This window comes from Solanum lycopersicum, chromosome 9, assembly GCF_036512215.1.
Source record: "Solanum lycopersicum chromosome 9, SLM_r2.1".
NCBI lineage: Eukaryota > Viridiplantae > Streptophyta > Magnoliopsida > Solanales > Solanaceae > Solanum > Solanum lycopersicum.
In genome coordinates, this window is record NC_090808.1 from 65,401,598 (window position 1) to 65,420,715 (window position 19,118).

The window sequence follows — 19,118 nt, forward strand, 5'->3', positions numbered from 1 at the left end:
TCGTTTCTCTTTAACATTCAATTTCATTGAATAAGTGCAGGCAGAACAGTTCTGGCTACAGGGGATATAGTATTTACAGTTGAAACATAGAACAACGTAGTACAAAAAGATGCTAATGTTGAATTCTCAACGTTCACAGAAGAACAAACATATAGAGCTTACACCGCGAGCTCTCATGAGGGATGAGAATGCTTTATCTCATAAATTCTATTTAGGTTGGAACCTGGAGCCTCTCTATTGTGAAATCACTCTGCTGGCCCACGAAAGAAGATGACAGCCAGAACTCTTGTTTCAACTTTTGAACTTCTCTTCTCAGTCTGAACTTCAAAAACTCCAACACAGCTGAAACCAATTTTCCATTTTCAGTTAAAGGACTTTGACTGTACTCTAAAATCCATGTATTTGGGTCCATTTGCACAGCTGAACCACTCCATTTTTGTTGAGTCCACGAACTATTCGACTTTCTAATCGAGTAACCAATCTCACCATTGGACCACTGTTCAAAATGAAGATGTAAAATATCAACAAAACCTTAACTTGATGAAGTAAACTCGAAAGAAAAGATAGGACAGAAACAGAAAACAGTCGAAATTATGTTACCTCAGTGAGTCTTCCTGATAATATGGTATACGAACGAGCAGAAAATCCAGCTGTGAGCAAACCAGCTGTTTGTAAAGGCCATCCCCATATAATCAACTCTTCTGAACTGGACTTGTACAATGTACATCGCGAATTCAGAAGCAAACCATCCTATAAATCAATCGAAAAATCTACTTAATATTGGTATCCCCAGCATGAAGCAAAAATATGCATCGCATTTATGAAATCTATACCTGGTTGATTTTCCAAGTAGAATTAAGAGGGCTGCAATTCGATATTTCATCGTCATCAATCAGACCTTCAAGCTCCTTCTTAAAGAACATCAATCTTTCATCAAAATCCTTCAAACCCCATGATTTTTCACTCAAATTTTTAACAATTAGTGGCGACAATTGAGGCTGCAAGAACCCAGAAACCACAGAAGAAAACCCAAATTCCAACCCTAAAACAACACCCAATCCAAAAATCAACCGCATGAATAGAACCCCAAATCCGAATCCCCTCTTCCTCTTCTTCACCTTCTCATGAAAGCTCCCTCTAGCAGTGGAATTGAGCGGAGGGGACATGGACGAAGAAGCAGAGCTGTTGCTACTCGATTTGGGGGTCGAAAAAGTTCTCGATGGGGTGTAAGAAATGGGGCTTCTTGGAAATTGAAGAGCTCTAGCCGCTGAAAGTTTTGTGATTGAACTCTTGTGCATGCTGTTAGTCATCAGATCGAGAGTTGCATTGAAACTGGCTATGCAGATTTCGCAATTGCAATTGGTATCTTTTCGACATCCCGGGAAATAGTAGCTGTCTTTCATCTCGGAATCCATGACGGAGGTGGTCGACGATGATTTCACGGAGGAATTCGGCGTTGAAACTGGTGTTGATTTCATGGTATTTTGAGCTATGGAAATACCCAAAATCTGGGGTTTCTTTGTTGTTTAAGGGAAGAAGATAAATGGGGTTTGAAATTTGAATACAACGGTCATATCCTATGTAGAATATTTGGGGCGTGTGGTAATGACATATTTACCCCTTACATATCATGTCATTTATTTGGAAAAGATTAAAAAAAATAAGAAAAGACATAAAGTGACAGCTGAAATTGTTTCGAATTTTCAAAAAAACATATTAACTATGCAGATATTCTATTACCCCCTAAATTATTCCAAACATATATTATTACATCATTTTCGGATCAATTCCAGATTTTAAATGGCAAATGTAATCACATACCAATTATTGATTCAATTTGAAATATATATTTTTTTTCATTTTAAGTTTTTCTTTATTTTTTTCTCTTACGTTTTTACTTATTTTAGTTTTCATTATTTTTATTTTTATTTCATTTCAATTTTAATTCATCTTCCACCCCAACTTTCAAGCTCCCTTCATTTTTTTCTTTATTTCTTCTTCTTCATCTCTCATCCTCACCTAACCCCACCCCCATGTCAAGTTGAGCCCCTCCATTTTTTTTCTCTTTTCTTCTTCTTATTTGGTCAAATTTTTTACTTTCCAAAATTATACTATTTTCTAGATTTTGTTAAGTTATTAATAACAAAATTAATTATTTTTTCTAAGAAAGATCAAAATTTTGAAGGTATCATCATTTAATTTATTTCATTTCCATATAAATTCAAAACTAGGAATGATAATTTTGAAAGCGTAAGAATTCTCCGAAAATTGAAAAAGTTTAATTAGAAACTGGATAAAAAACTAAATAATGTCTACTAATTATCTTGAAATCTAATGGGTTTATCACATTTTTCGAAATGTATTAGAAAATTTAGATATAATTTCAAAATTGAAGAGAGTTAAACTACTAGTAGAATAAAAGAGAGATGAAGTTGTGGTAAAAAGTGACATTGAAAGTGATAAGTTAATGAAGGACAATGAACTTTTGAAGAAGGAAGAAAGAAAAGAAAATAATAAAGAGAAAAAGTTAAAATAATAATAAAAATAAAAATATATATTTTATAGTTAAATTCTTGTAAAAATAAAATTATAATCGTTTTTTTAATTTGTTCACACTCTTTAAGAGAGTGCATACACTCTCCACGCCAGATGAACAAAAAATGATGTAATAATATCAGTTCAGAATTGTATAGGAGGTAATAAGACACTTGCATAGTTTAGGTGTCTTTTTGAAATTTCGAGACAACTTCAAGTGTCACTTTATGTCTTTTCTCTTTAAACATTATATACATTGATGGTAAAAGATTTAAAATTTTTGGATCCGATTCCTCCCATTTCATTTAATTAGCAATATATTACTTTATTCACAAAAATAGTCAAAAAATGATAGTAATAATTAATGGGATTCCCACTTCGTTTATGGGCTTTAATGACGGCTAGATGTCGCTTTGAGAAAATATGAAAATTATCTTTCTTGAAGTCCAAAAGTTATTTTTATTGCTAGTCAAACTCGACTTAAATCCATGACCTCATCTGTTAGGACAGTTTCTGGTAAAATAATTTTTAACTCTTTACTTTAATGTCGAATCAATAAACAGTTTAATGCATTAAAAACTAGACTCTTAGACCCGTGTTTGATATGTAATAGGTCCGTTAACACCTTATATATTGAGAGATATAATCATTTCAAATCAGGTCATATTCAATTATATCAGAAACTTTCTTATAATAAAACTTTTCACTTAAGATTTTTGTTTCAAGACTCCCTATGACTCTAACTTCCGTCTAAGAATTTTAAGTGACTTAATATAAGCGTAAAATTTTATTTTTTATTTATCATGATACCGAAGTCATATCCAATTTTAGTCTCCCATCATATATTGTTCACACTCTAAATGTTCAATCTTTATCGTATAAGGAGTGTTGACTCTCATATCTTTTGTTGGATGGAAACATGAACTCATAATATAATCTTACACGATCCTTCCTTCATGAGTTGATTTTAGAACTGAGTTAAACATTAGATTATTTTTTCTCCAAATCTATTTAAGTAAAATAACATAGGATTGCTGAGTTACCTCCAATTTTTCCTCAAGAGGCATCTAAAAATCTTGAATCTTGTGAATATTGGATATATATTCAATAAGTTTCCACCATCCACCATAGATCTTTAATCTAGACGGTGAATGGAGTCCAATGTGGATTAAACTAAAAAACACCAATGTATAGCATTCTTTATTTTTTTTTATTATTTCTTTCATTAAATATTTATATTATATTTTATAATTGGGTGGCCATGAATATTTGGAAGAAAAACAAAGAGGAAGGCTATTTTGGTGGATTTTGAACCTTGCATCTGAATACATTGTGATCTACTTCTTCTTTTTTAACTATAGCTTTAATTTTTTTCACACATTAATTTATAATCGTTAATTTTAAAAATTGTAATAATATATATATAAAAAATATTCTTTGTTTGAGACAATTATTGACCTATTATAAGATAATCAATTAATCTTTGCATCTAATTAAAGCCTATAATTAACAACATACCAAACAACTACCATTTGGCATATTAGGCCCCCACCTACATTTTGCCTTTCCTATATTTAGGAACCCAAAAGCATATATTTATATACCTAATCAAGAATTTCTCCAATTTAAATTAGTGGACAATACAAAAACACCTCAATTGATAGACTAGTTATAAGTTCAAAATTAATTATACACCACTCTTCACTATGATTTATCACGTGGTACTTATTTTTCTTATACATTGTGTCAATATTAATCAATAATGAAATTTATTGTAGATTTTCGTGTTAGAAAATCTATGCATTAGCGTATAGTCGATGTCTTGAGGGTACGCATTTAATAATGGGAGATGGACTATAATGAACGTCTACGAGATAGATAAGACGTGTTGAAGTGAAAGCCTATAGTATTATTAATTAAACACAAATGATGTCGTATGCTAATTTTTTCAAAAGATATTTTCAGTCCCCATGCTTCATTTTTTTGATTGACTTTTAACATTTAGGTATATCAATTTATTTTGCTTTGTACTTAAGGAACAAAAAAATTATCAATTGGGACCATACATCAAATCCTCCACAAAAAAGAGCTTATTATTAGGGGCCACTAAATCTAAATATTAAGTTGTCATAGATTCTACTTGTCTAATAATTTTTCAGAGTGAAGTTTTTTTTATTCTGAAAAAAAAAAGTTTTTTTTTTATATTATATTTTGTTTTCTAATTTGAAGAAGTGCATGACCATAAGATGTGATTGTTTTTTTAAGATTCATGGGCACAATAATAAACCATTTAAACTTGGACTTGGTTATTAGAGCTCTCTCGATCGAAATCAAGAATAAATTTGATTGATCTGGCATTGAATCGAATGAATACTCAATTTTACTATATCATCGTAATAATAATGGATGCCCAATCTTAATCTAAATTTTGCAAATTTTATGGTGATTTTACACTCCATATGTAATGTACCATCATGCTCTATATATGGTTTATACAACGACGTACATAAGATTTTTCAGAAATACTATCAAACTATATCGAGTTAGTCATGCATGGAATAACATTTAATTTGTAACAAAATTTTGATGACCCACTCCATTAGGGATGGTTATAATTGAAGGATTTTTCATCAGTCTATTTTGTCAAATGGTGATAAGAGTGCAATGACTTTAGTCTAAACCTATTTAAAGAATACCCAAAGAATTGGTCCAGTCTTAATAAGTGAGTTTAGGTTTAGTAGGGTAATTTCAGGTTTTGGTTACTATTTTAAATTTATATATTGTTTTAAAGAATTGTTGGCACGTTGCATCAAACACATTGATTTTCACAAACAAAAAATATTTGTAATTTACAAAGCGGCATTAAATGACGATTACGATAATAGCATATATATCAAGTTTAATCTCACAAAGTAAAATTTGAAAAAAATAAAATATTCATAAATTATTTTAATCTATACCTCAGACCTTTGGCTTAAGGAGAAAAATAGTCTAAAGCAACCCAGAAAAAGTAGTAACCAAATATACCACAAATAACACATAGTAACAACAATAAAACGCACTAACAAAACAATATGATAATCGAAGTAAAAAACACAACAAATAATAACATAACTAGCATCAAATGACATACATATGACTCATGAGTAATACTATAACTATAATAATTAGAACTAGACAATCCACGGCTACCTACTAACTTTCTATTCTAATCCATATCTAAGGTCATATTCTCGATAATCTAAACTATATTAATTACACCCTTTACAAAATTATGACTCTGCCACAATATATGTACAAAATAATATTAAGTAGAATGGAAATTATCCAATTCCATTAATCTTGGCTTGACTGGAGTGAGATTACTTGGAATCGAAGATGTCAATGGTCTACACTCTAAGGTGTATTATTTTGACACCTCATAAACCTATTGAAATAGATAATAAAAAAATGGTTGAGTTCTTTTTCCTTTTTTTTTTGGTCATATTTTTGCTTTCAATACTTTCACCATAGGAATTAGCTCCATGATCATGGGGAAATTTAAAATGTGCAAGCCATTATTAAAAACAAGAAAAATCATATAAGATATCAACTTAATTATATTTTCCTAAATCATCAAAAAATCAAATCATGTATTAGTTGACCCCCAAATGATCGATCTTACCTTCACTATTAATATAACGTGAATTTTTTACTCGAATAATGAATTATAGAAAACATGACAGCAAATTCACATACTTTTAGTAGTGAGTTCAGTTGTATCTGTGAAAATATTCTCCCACAATAGGTAAATTAAGTGTTCAAGTCTCACTATTCTCTTTAATTTCAACGATGCCTAATAATAAAAAAGTGTTAAAAAAAATGTTAATGAAATCAAGTCATGTGTTAGTTGAGTTGTATAAATCATTTCCTTTAAATGTTAAAATAGTTGGTGAACTAATTCTATTTTATTTACATGCACAGGGCATTGTGATGAATCATCCTTAATATAAATTTAAAACTTGAATTAATAACAGGTCAACACAGTTTAGCTTAATACAATCTGCTGGATCAGATAAGTGTTCAATCATAATTAATTAATTTAAAAAAATATAAGTGTTCAATCAAAAATAATTATAACTTTTCTAATTATGAAAACATAAATATTTGTGTTAAAAAGGTTTTGAACCTTTTTAATGAAAGCATCTTAAACATAAAGTTATTGAAGCATATGATATGATTCCTATAATAATCTTTATGTTTAGTGGGAAGTTGACCTTAAATATTAAAATTATGAACATATCTGCATTGGGATCTTCCTAGTTATTTGAGTGCTTTTCAAAATCAATTAATTAAAAAATGAAAAAGGTAAAAAAAAATTAAAAAATTAAAAGTTAGGAGTTCGAAAAATAAGCTTCTGGCTTTAAAAATGAAATTTATAATTTTTTTGACCTTTCATAGGATGATCATTATTACTCCCTCGAGTCTCTAATTATTTTTTCATTTTTTTTATAATTATTCCTAATTATTTGTTTATTTTGACAAATCAAGAAAGAATAATTTCTTTTATTTATTATATCCTCAATTAAATGACTAATTATTTTAAAAAATATAGAACTTTCCATTCACTTCTTAATTAATAGAAATAAAATGATAAGCTCATTACATTAATAATTATTTTCTTATAAATATGTTAATTTAATAATAGATAAGTAATTCGAAATGGAGGAATTATCTAATATAGCACTATCAAAGATATAAAAAAAAATTTCTCATGACAGATATAAATGTAGCTTATAAATGAGTTTGATATAATATTCTATTTAATATTTTTTAATGCACCACAAAAACTTAAAGGTAAAAAGAGTTTGAGATAAGTCCTAATACAAGAAAAAAGATCATTGTTTAATCAACTCAATGAAGAAAATAAAATCAACTTCCTTTCCAACTTTTGTTAAAAAAAAAAAGAGGAGAAAATTTTGTCAAGCTTGATTTAAAAATCTCCATTATTAATTGTAGGGAAAGAATGGAGAAAAAAACGAACTCCCTTCTTTCCATTAAATATTAATTCTGACGATATGAAATAAGCTTAAATATAAAAGTAATATAATTTATTTAATTTATTCGTGTCTAAGATAATATTTGTTATAGCAAGTTGAAAATCACATAGTAATAGTTGAGGAAAAGTAATAAGTAGAACATAAATCATATAACAAAACAAAAAAATTATCTTCACTAGTAGATTGAAAAATAAATAAAATAAAAACATCCTCTATACAAGACAAGATGAAAAATTGGAAATCAAGAAAAGATTTCTCCATGAGAAAAAAAAAAAAAAACTTCTTGTTGTTAGACCTTTTTATTTTCCACCAACCCTTTTTTTCCGGATGATTCATATAGTCGATTTCAACTTGTTTGAGACTGAGACACAGACATAACTAGTAATAGGAGATGGAACTTGTTGATCTTGAATACTTCTTGGAATTAGATGAATTTGAAGATGATGATGAAGTTAAATCAGACCTTCTTCTTAACATTTGTCTCATTCCATCAGCTACTTTAATTGCTGGATTTGATTTATATTTTCTACAAAATGACATATGTGCTTTAAGAGCATCTTCCATACAAAGAAATTGTTTTTTTCCTCTATTAACTTCATCTCTAACTGCTTCTGAACAAAGTCCACATAGCCATTTTCCATCAAAATTTTCTTTAACTTGACTAATGTAGTCTTGTGTACAATCTTCTTTTAGTCCACAACATTCACACTTTACTAACTCTATGTCCATTGCAAAAAATAAAACACAAAAAAAGTTTTTTTTTTTTTCAAGGCAAGAATTTCCCCTTTTGGTTTTGTTTTCTTTATAGGTATTTTGAGGGGAAAAGAGAGGAAAAAAGAGTGGGAAATTAAGAGGGGAGAAAGTGAGAAATTTATAGTGGGGAAAAGTGGCATAAATTGCTCCATGTTATGAGGGACCATTGGCAAATGGAAAATTAGACAACTTGGTCTAGGAGAGAAGGTCCACGAGTCTGATTAAATTTGAATTTATACATTATAAGGTCTATTTTTAGAAGTGGCACTTGTAACATATTTTTGTTTCCATATTTCAAGAGGTTGAACAAAACATCTCATTAGAGATAAAGGAATACGATAAAAATAATTTTTATTCACAAGAAATATGCACATTAACAAAAAATGTTAAATATTTTGCTGATATTAGTAAATTGACATTGAAATCAACGTCGTTATAGATTTTGGTGACATTTTGGAAAAAATATTAGTTTTCTCTAAAAATATATCTAATGACAGTTAAGTTATTATTGTTAACTAATTGCCGTTAAATATCATTTTTGTATAGTATCACAATTAGTGAATAAACGAAATTTTATTTCTCTCCGTATGAATCGCTTTTCTTTTTAATCGATCCAAAAAATAAAATGACATATTTCTATACAATTTAACTTCAAAATATTTAATTAATTCATATATTTCAAAAAAATTCTTTCCATCTTAAATTTTGTGCTAACTCAAACTAACTTATACAAAATTTCAATGGAAAAATATACTACATGGTGTCATATTCTTTTGTTTTATTAGCTTGTCATTTATTGTTATTTTTATGTTATGGTATTTATTAATTGTTACTTTAGGTGGTGGTAGTTTTTGCTTTTGCCTTTGCCTTGAATGACGGTTACTTTCGGTTAGGACTATTCACCGATTTCCAAAAAAATTATAGTAAATTTTTTTTTGGTGACGATTAGGTTTGAATTTTATATTTAAATAAATCACTTATTGTATGCAACAATATAATTAAATTATTTCAAAGGTCCAATTAATTTCAAAATCAAATAATAAAAAATTTAGAAAAAAATTAAATCAAGTAGTAGTAGATAACAGTGACTATTTTGAATTTGAGCTTGTAATAGTAATATTAAATAATGTATGATTTTTTACTATTGACACGTTACATTAGAAACGATTAACATATTCTTTTTCTTTGTTTCAAAAGACGAAAAGGGACCACACTAAATTGCATAGGGGTTAGAATCTATCGCTTCTTGTACCCTTGATTTATTTGAATATCGTTATTTTATGTATGTATTAACTATTTCCACTTAAAGATTTTCATTTCATAGATTTGATTAAATTAAATTAATATTAGATCTACATCACAAATTCAAAATCATACTTTAACCACTTTTTCATCCTCTGTGTTACTCGAGGGATCAATAATTGTCTTATTATAAAACATGATCCAAAAATTACTCGTACAAAAAAATATATATACATATGAAAGAAAAACAAAAGCTAACGCCAAAGTTAGGCAAATTGTAATAATTGTGTTAGTTGCTAAGGTAATTATCGTTTTATTTGAACAAGTGTAAAAACTTATACGACTTTTTTTATAATTAATTTATATTTTCAACATCGATTATAAATACAAGAAAATCACCAATTCTCTATGCAATTCATCAGAATTTGGCTAGTAAGAAATATTTTTGATCGAAAATAATGTCAAATTAATTGTGATATATCCGTTGAAAAATGTTAGCAATGAGCTAAATATTAAGTGCATGAGGATAAATATTACCAATAGAAAATTATTACTTTAAGCATTGTATAGAAATGTTGACCTAGTTGTATTAGTACTATATATTATATTTTATTTTTTATTAAACGTCTTAGTGGTGCTTTTATAAGGCATTTAACAAATTCCACCTTCATAATTCATACTTTAGACTTAAGGCTGTAGTTATGGGACCTCTCATTTCAGTTAGTTTCCATAATTTTATTAATTTGATTTGATTACGCTCCCTAAAAGTATGATCGACGTTTAGAACCCTGATTAAGTGTCATAATTAATCACAAAAAATGAGTTGTAATAGGGATGATTAGGATCCCTCCACCTTTAAGTAAAGGTTTCGGATTCAAGTATTAGAATGAAAAATATTTCTTCTAAGAGTGTCGCCCTCATATATGAGTCCTGCAATGCGCGATCAAAATTTAATTGGATTCTAATACGAAAATCATATACATGGCGGAAAGAAAAGATGTAATTATCATTGAGTAATTGGATTATAATATTGCAAAAACAATTTCAAGTTGAAGTATTTGTGCACATCACCATCCCAATTGAACTCCCCATGATTTTTTTATATAAAAAAAATCCATTTTTCCCCTTTGCTTGAATATTCTCTCACTTTTTTCCCTTTTCTTACGTATAATATGGATTAGATTTAGCATCATTATTGATATTGAGAAAATATTATCATAAAGTATGATACTCCTAGATTTTCTATATTATGACTTTTTATCCTGTTTTTATTTTTTCTTTTTGTGGTATAGTTTTTGGTGGACTCTTTTCACCATTTTATATCAAGATTTATTTCATTCATTTTTCCATAATCTTGACTTGATTAGCCATAATGATTTCTTCTAGAGGGCAATTATTGGCCCTTCTAAGCAATTCTATACCAAGATTCAATCACACGTTTATCTTCATAAAAGAAAAGAAAAATACGTAACTGACTCCTTGAATTTATCGGTATATTTAATCTAAACATTTAAGTTATATATGATATGTTTAATAAAGCATCTGAACATATGATAAAGAGTAATATTAAACACTTTTAGTTCATATTTTAAAAAAAGTTTAAGCGAGTATTCACAAAAGCTCATAAAATAGATAAATTTATTTACTCACATAAAATAAGCACTTTTCTTTCTTTAGTTATAAACATCAACATCAATTGGAATTCCACACATGCATAGAGATTTATTACTTAGTGAAGTTAGATAGTAAAATGAGATGACATATTTTAAGTAGTCAACTTATCTACAAAATAATGAACACTTGAGAATACACACAAAAACTTATTAAAATTTTTGAGTAGGAAGTGTCTATATATATGAACAGTGTATCATATGTTCAATCGTTCAATTCAAATATATCATAGTTCAAACGTCTAGATGAATCATATTGAAAAATTAAGCGTTTCTCAATATGTTATGCTATATATATATTTGAATCTAACATGTAAATAACTCAATAATCAATCAATATTGAATCAACAGACAAGTCGAATTCTAATGTTAATATCATATATCTGATTTTTAGGGGGAAAATTACTAAGCCAACTATTACTTCATCCTGTTTTAGATGTCCAATAAAAATCAGGAAAATATATTTATATTATAGCTAGTTTGGAGTCATGTCAACAAGCATTATAGATATCAAATTGCTGCCACTATTAATGTTGCTATCCCTATATATATACCATAAAATAAGGGGGGAAATCCCTCATTCCAAAGTTAAAAATTATATATATGCACTCGTGAATTATTATAATAATTAATCTTGTGTTAAAAATAAATTAAGAAATGTGAAGTAGTGGAGATAATAAGTGATGATTAATTAAGGTACAAATAATTGCATATATTATACCTTTATCAAAAGAAAGTATAATAGAATAATTAAATGAAAATGACTGCCAAAACAAGCTTTCATCAATATTAAGTAGGGTGATAATGTTGCTAATTAATGGACTTAATGTCGTTAATCCATCATCATGTCTAATTTAGTTGGACTTCCAATGACAACTTAGATTAGACGACTCTAATTACCTATTACCCCATAAATAAGCAATGTACAGTCATAAATAATAATAATAATAATAAAATAATATATATAACGGAACTGTTCTTTTACTACTTTTTTTTATGAGTATCATCTATATTAACACGTCTAGTTGACTCCTGCAATTTTGATCGTCTGGTGAAATGTATAAAAATAATAATAATATGTAGTATTTTTTTTATATTTAATATTTTGTTTGATATTGATATTTTTAATTTATGTATAACTAATATTTATTTTATTTTAATTAATGTGACTCATTATTTTTTTTTATTTTTGTGTAAGAAATCATTATTTTAAGGATTTTTTAAAATATTGCGCAGTCTTCTCATATTTTTCAAACTTCGATTTTTAGACAGACGCTCACACTATATTATTTTAATCTCTGTGACTAGTTTTTTTCTAAAAAAAAAAAATCATTAGTTTAAGGATAGTTTTAGTAGCCTAGTCTTCTTATATTTTTTAAACTCCGTCACAATAAATTGAAACATAGAGAGTACATGTATTTTTGTGCCGTAAAAATATAAAAATATCAAAAACTTTGAGTTTGATGGGAATATATTGAGGAAAGGATCAAAATAGTCCCTTTTCTTTGGGTTAAAGCTCAAAGTGATCCGTGAGTTTTTACATGAAGCACTAACAGTCTCTCATGTTTGTAATGTTGGTGCACTTTCAGTCCTTCTCCAAAAATTTACCTATTTTTTAACATTAATTTTATCCATAACCTATGTATGAGATGTTTAATCGTCATTTTATATATTTAGTAGAAATAACAACTCCATATGAAAGAATGTGAGAAGAAAAAAACTTTGTTTTGTTTAGTAGAAATCGTATTGCAGGTAAAATCGAGAGGTTTATCACGATAATTTCACGTGCAATTGTACAATTTTTTCTTTTCTTGCAAAGTCATATATGTGAAGATGTTTTTTGTTTAGCTGCAGTAATATCTAATGAACAGAACAATGTGTTTTTCTTATCACCTCTCAGATAAATTTATTATTTCTATTATATATATAAAGACGATCGGACATTCCTTGTATAAAATTTTGGAGAAAATTAATGTTAAAATAGGCAAAAAATTTTAGGGAGAACCAAAAGTGCGCTGATAAAGAAAACATGAGAGACTATTAGTGCTCTATGTGAAAACTGAAGAATCACTTTTGAGCCTTAACCCAAAAGTGAGGGACTATTTTGAGTCTTTCCTCGAAATATATCTTATCAATCTTTCCCGAAAAAGTAAATTTAATAAAAAATTATTTCAAGATGAATTACCAAATTTAGCAACACCACGACTTGACTTCTTGTAATTAAGATAATTTGTATATCTACCATAACGACACTATAGTTAGAGAAAACTACATTTGAAATGACAGTTAATATAAAATCAGGTAAAATTTTGTCATAATCACTTAACTAATAATTATAACTATTTAAGATTTCAGAAAAATATTTTCTTTATTTTTATTTTTTCAATAGTGATATGACTATCTGAAAAATTAATTCGATTAAATTCAAGCATGTATCGTACAAAATAAAAAATGGAGAATCTTTCAAGCATAAATGCATGCATATATATCCTTTGTTTTTAATCAATATATTTGGATACCTCTCCTTCAATTTATTTTTTTATTGAACCTAAGTCATGGCTAAAGTTTGTTATCTTATAGTAAAGAAATAAAAGGACCTCATTCAAAATTCAGAAATTATATTAGATTGAAGGAAGTAACACATTTTGGTCCACAGACAAAGAATTGCCAAATTTATATACATGTGGGGTTACTCAGGTTTGAGAGACATCACATATTACTAGACTATAGTATATATATTTTCTCTATGAAAAATAAAAAAAACAAAACATTATAGCCACATAAAACAGTGTAGTAATTGTCTAGGATTGTAAACATGTGAATTCTTGTCTAGTAGGCAACCAGCATTACTCAGTGGCCAACACAGTTTCCTCCATCAATGTTTATGAGGGGTCTATAAGTTTTTCTACATATTATATATGTATATATATTCCTAGGTCTAGGACTCTAGATATAGCACTTTCAACACTATGGTCTAGTCATCTTGTATATGAAGGATGTGAATTTATTTAAATAATTACGGATCTGAATTATTCGATCATCTATTAATAAAATGTGTATAGAGGGTATAAGTAATGAATATTTCATATATAATATACGTAGCTATACACAACATATAACATCGATTTTTATAGGTTAGGTATACTATGGTCATTTTAGTAAATTAATTGGACGAACGATATATATTTGCAACATTTTCAAATAAATTAATAAATAGTTTATTTGGATGGTTTTCAAAACTCTCATTTTATTAGCGAGGGTTCGATTTTCCACATTGTAATTCCCTCTCCATTTCTCCTTGTCCATAAGCCAACACGCATGCATCGACTAATTTGATCCATGAATTATTTGTTAACTTCTATCAATAGCGGTGGAGTTAGATAGGATCAATGGAGTTCAGATGAACCTATTTTGATAGAAATTACATTGTTTATAATGTTAATATTACTTTTTACTTATATATATATATAGTAGATGTAGAACCTCTGATCGGCTTCTTCCTGTGTTTACTTCTTCATATATAGAATCTCGTCCCTTCTTCGCCACTTCCTTCTAACATAGGTACAGGATGACTTTCTTCGTTAAGGTCCAGAATAGATAGGAAGGAATTATCTTATGTTTTTGCCTCTATGAAATTTGAACCCAAGTTTTTAATATTCATCTACTTCATTGACTATTAAGTAATATGTCAAACTAGTCACGACTTTCATTTTTCCAATTTGGTAATTCAAAATTGTCTTTTATATTGGCTTTTAGTTTCTTTTTTCTCATAGAAGACATAATGGAGTTAATTGGTTCTATCTTAAAAAATATCCCTATTAGATGGAATTTAGCTCTAGATCCATTGTTCAGAATATTAATCATTTCTCACCTAGAATAACCTTTGTTAATTTAATTGAACTTTCATTAATGGATGATTATGTATTTAGTGCATTTCACATGGCTTCCCACATGCTTTTTGGATATAATTATCTATCTTTTTGAACAATTCCCTCCCAACCAAGAATTCTACTAACCAACTACCCTCATTCCCACTTCAATTTTAGGTCACGTCTCTCACCACACACCTATTATCATATCTGGTATGAAAATGAATTCAATAAACTAAGACAGAATAAGAAAGAAATTTATTAATTATCGAGGCGGATTCAGAATTTAAATTTTATGAGTTTTTATAACAAATCAACTTAATATTCAATAATAACCAAACCAACTGGTTTTCAAGCTAAATATTCTTGTATATTTATCGATCAATTTTATTTAAAAAATATAATTACATAAAATTATTGAGTTCACGATAGTCTATCACTATTTCGATAAAAAAAATACATCATACATTTATGCTAGATCGCACTCAATTGTCATAATCTAGATAATTTAATAGCATACCCATCCCCTGCCATGCATATCTCCCTCTTAACATCAAGGGGGCAGATGTAGAGGATAATATATAGTTCAGCTGAATTTAATAACTTTGATTCTGATTTTTTATATATATATGTTAAGAGATTTATTTTTTTTAAAAAAAATAGTAAATATTAAATTTATAAATTCAATTATTAGTATTTGCAAATGTTGATTTAGAATTACTTATAATTTATAAAATTTAAATTTTGAATATGTTTTTATCGGCACCTTTCTCCATCCCTAGCCCCGATATCACTACTTAACCTAGTTGGCTGGTCGATTGCCAAGAGGTGGGGGGGGGGGGGGGGAGGCGATGGTGACCGTGCATAAGGGCTTTAAAGATGAAACTAGGTTATTAACGATGAATTAGTTAGAAATTATCGATAAATTTCATATTTTTCTAATATGTTGTCTATTATATATCCTTGTTACTTTTGGGGTCTCCTACTTTTGACTGATTAATTTAATTAAAAGATGCCTTGGCAATTTGAACTCTTGAACTCACTCTTTAATTAGCCTTGATTCTTAGAGAGTTTATAGAATAAAGAATACACCATAATCATTTTGCAGTAAAATACAAGTAACTATATATATATTAGATACTTATATATATGGTGCATTATGAAACTTCAACAACATTATTCATCAAATAATTCTTCTTTATCAAGTGTTTTATTCCCTTATCAATTATCATAATCATTTCTAATAAGGTCTCCTTATAATATCACTAATCATTGCACCAACCGATAGTGCCATAGTGGCTAATCAAAAACAAATATCATTAATGATAAATGGAGTATATATGTTCTCATCTAAGTTAATGTAAAAAATTGTTATATAATAATATTGTATAAAAATTAATTAAAGATTACTTTATTTGACAGCATTGTTTAATCCCTAAAATAAATGGTAATTACCCTTCCGTGTGGCCCACGATTTGGGCTTGAGACTTTCATATTAGAGTTTTCAAATTTGAAATCCCTTGCCAGCAAAAGCAAGGGTTTGCGTTTTTGATCGAGCTCGTTGTTATATATGGTTTGCGAGATATTACATAGGAATGAAATTTTACTTATGTGTACCCAAAGAATAGCGACTACATATTCATAATAATTAAAAAATGGTGATTAAGTATATTTTTATTATATGTTAAATCACATTGATAATCATTTAAGAGTATATAACTTAAATACTTTATGTAAGTAGTGTTTTGATTATCTTAAGTTGATATATTAGAATAGTCACTTGTGATTGCTAAGTATATATATTGTATAAATGATTAGAATCTTATTATTGTTAGGTAAGGGTTAAAGTGATTGGCTAGAAACTTAGTATTATACTTGTATATTTACATCTTATATTATAAAAAAATTCTTATTAATAGTTCTAGTCAAGAACTTTATGTTATTAATTAATAAAGTAGTTCAATGATTGGAGTGGAGGGTCTAACAACTATTCCAACTTCCAACTTCCCCATCTCCCCATGTGACTACTTTTGGGATATTGGGTGTGGACAAAACAAATATTGAAGAATCTTACCATATTGGTAGATTCAGATAATTTTTACTTATCCAAAAATTATCAATCAGAGAGACAATCTTACATTCATATGTGGAAACAGGTACAATTTTTTAATGATAGTATTTATATTCTTTGACCATTTTAGTAATTTGTGTGACATAATTTAAATCAGTATAGAGATTGAAGAGGCAAAAATTATGTAATTTAGACGCTAAACATGTTTATAACAGTTCGATCATTCACCCAAAAAAATATTGCTTGCCCCTAACCTCTCAAAAGCATTGATCAATTTTTATTTTCCATGTCCTTATTTGTGCATCAATTACCACATGGAGGGCCATTAAAACTCTACCATTTTGATAAACTAGGAAGTATACCCACTATTCTCCTTAATTTAGTTGCTTGTGCAACTTATAAAAGAGTCATATAAAGGTGTGTCTCCATGTGGGATTATTCTTAAAATCACAAAGTGAACCTAAATCACAAATAAACTATGTGTCTCCATGTAATTTGAGAGTTAATTATAGATTTTATATCTTTAATATTTTCAATCCTTTGATCATTAAATAAATAAAGATTTTGTGTAATTGAATAATTTGGTGTTATATTATCACGGTAATAATATGATTATTGTTATGTTATATTTAGCGACAATAAGATAATATTAGTATTTATGATTAGCACATCATAAAAATATTGTTAAAGCCTTTACGGACTCTAAACGCAACAACATTGACTTAATTACTGTTATATATATTTTTACAATGATATTATCGTTAAAAGGAAAATTTATTGCTACTAAATGTCTCGCGAATGTGGTAGGGGAAAGGAAAATTGTGCTTCATGCTAAAGTCATCATGCATAATGATATAGAATTGTATAAAGACATCAACATATTGTAGCAACTAGCAAGGCAAAAATAGAAACTCCATATCATGATGATGAGAAATCATAGAAAAGGTGAGAAGAACCCAATTAGAAATTGGAAAAGGATTTGTAGGGCAAAGTGGCTGAAATAGAAAAATGAGGAAATGGACTATTGTGGAAATTATGTTTATTTTATTTAAAGAATGAAAGTAACACAATAAGTATTCACTTGTTCTTGATCAAAGGTCTCGAGTTCGAGTACCCCTTGAGTATGAAGTCGCCTTTGTTAAGGAGCACTTTTACCTTCTAACGTAGAATTTTTCTGTGTAAATTTAAATTTAGCCGGACTCTAACGTGAATATTAAATAGATGACTAATGGATTTTGAATTGAATTTGGTGGAAATTATTGGGCCTTTTGAGATGTGACTACACTATTGTAATTTGTTTTGTTTTTGTAGGAACCTTTTGAGGCCATCCCCATGTGAACTTCTATCAATTTGTCACGTGACAGGTTTTCTTGTAGTAGAAAATTTCCCAATCTCAATGATAAATATATTTGTCGATTAAATATTTTTTTTGTTAAGTTGAGTTTAATAGACAAAAGGGCTACTTAAAATGTATTGGAGAAATTTATGGGTAGATAATCTTGTAAGACACTTAATAACTCCTCGTTTTAATAAAAAGTAGAAAAATCAGGTGATCATATATTATATTGAATTCTTTCAGTGAAAAATTATAATTATGATACTGCATGAAAAAGTAAATGATAAGACGACTGACAATTTGAAAAGGTGTCCAGAGACATGACATGTGCCATATTTCACGCATGCTTGTCTCGGGACATTACATGTAATATACGACACATGTCATCTATGCATGCTTGGTCAACATAACATGACTTATCAGTCCATGTTTACAAGGGACAGGTCAAACAACCACCTACTCGCGATTGACAAGCTTCTACGGATGAGGATGAGGTGTACATGATACTAGAGCGAATACTACTTTTGAGTGGAAAAGAAAATGAAGAGTTTTATAAGACAAACGCATTTTCAGAGCTCGATGAAACATAGCTCAAAAGATAAA

At 28.3% G+C, this 19,118-nt stretch overlaps 2 protein-coding genes and 1 long non-coding RNA gene across 3 annotated transcripts; 1 reads left to right on the top strand and 2 right to left on the bottom strand.

The window, feature by feature from the left end:
* Window positions 1-3: 3 nt before the first annotated feature.
* On the bottom strand, window positions 4-1,604 carry LOC101250447 (uncharacterized). Its single transcript, XM_004247617.4, has 3 exons — window positions 834-1,604; window positions 601-750; window positions 4-496 (listed from the first exon to the last, which is right to left on the bottom strand). The coding sequence occupies exons 1-3, from the start codon at window positions 1,476-1,478 to the stop codon at window positions 212-214; spliced, it is 1,080 nt and encodes a 359-aa protein (XP_004247665.2). The 5' UTR covers window positions 1,479-1,604; the 3' UTR covers window positions 4-211.
* A 6,100-nt stretch (window positions 1,605-7,704) lies between these two features.
* On the bottom strand, window positions 7,705-8,447 carry LOC101246759 (uncharacterized). The gene has a single exon (XM_004247522.5). The coding sequence runs from the start codon at window positions 8,301-8,303 to the stop codon at window positions 7,953-7,955; it is 351 nt and encodes a 116-aa protein (XP_004247570.2). The 5' UTR covers window positions 8,304-8,447; the 3' UTR covers window positions 7,705-7,952.
* An 8,637-nt stretch (window positions 8,448-17,084) lies between these two features.
* On the top strand, window positions 17,085-18,737 carry LOC138338327 (uncharacterized). The gene is made up of 2 exons (XR_011211791.1): window positions 17,085-17,264; window positions 18,491-18,737. It is a non-coding gene; the product is annotated as an uncharacterized lncRNA (long non-coding RNA).
* The last annotated feature ends 381 nt before the right edge of the window (window positions 18,738-19,118 follow it).

Bases quoted from the DNA above. Each gene is read 5' to 3' on its own strand.
- LOC101250447 (XM_004247617.4), bottom strand. From the start codon at position 1,478: ATGAAATCAACACCAGTTTCAACGCCGAATTCCTCCGTGAAATCATCG. The intron at 751-833 runs GTATAGATTTCA...ATTGATTTATAG, and splicing joins CTACTTGGAAAATCAACCAG to GATGGTTTGCTTCTGAATTC. The intron at 497-600 runs GTAACATAATTT...CATTTTGAACAG, and splicing joins TATCAGGAAGACTCACTGAG to TGGTCCAATGGTGAGATTGG.
- LOC101246759 (XM_004247522.5), bottom strand. From the start codon at position 8,303: ATGGACATAGAGTTAGTAAAGTGTGAATGTTGTGGACTAAAAGAAGAT.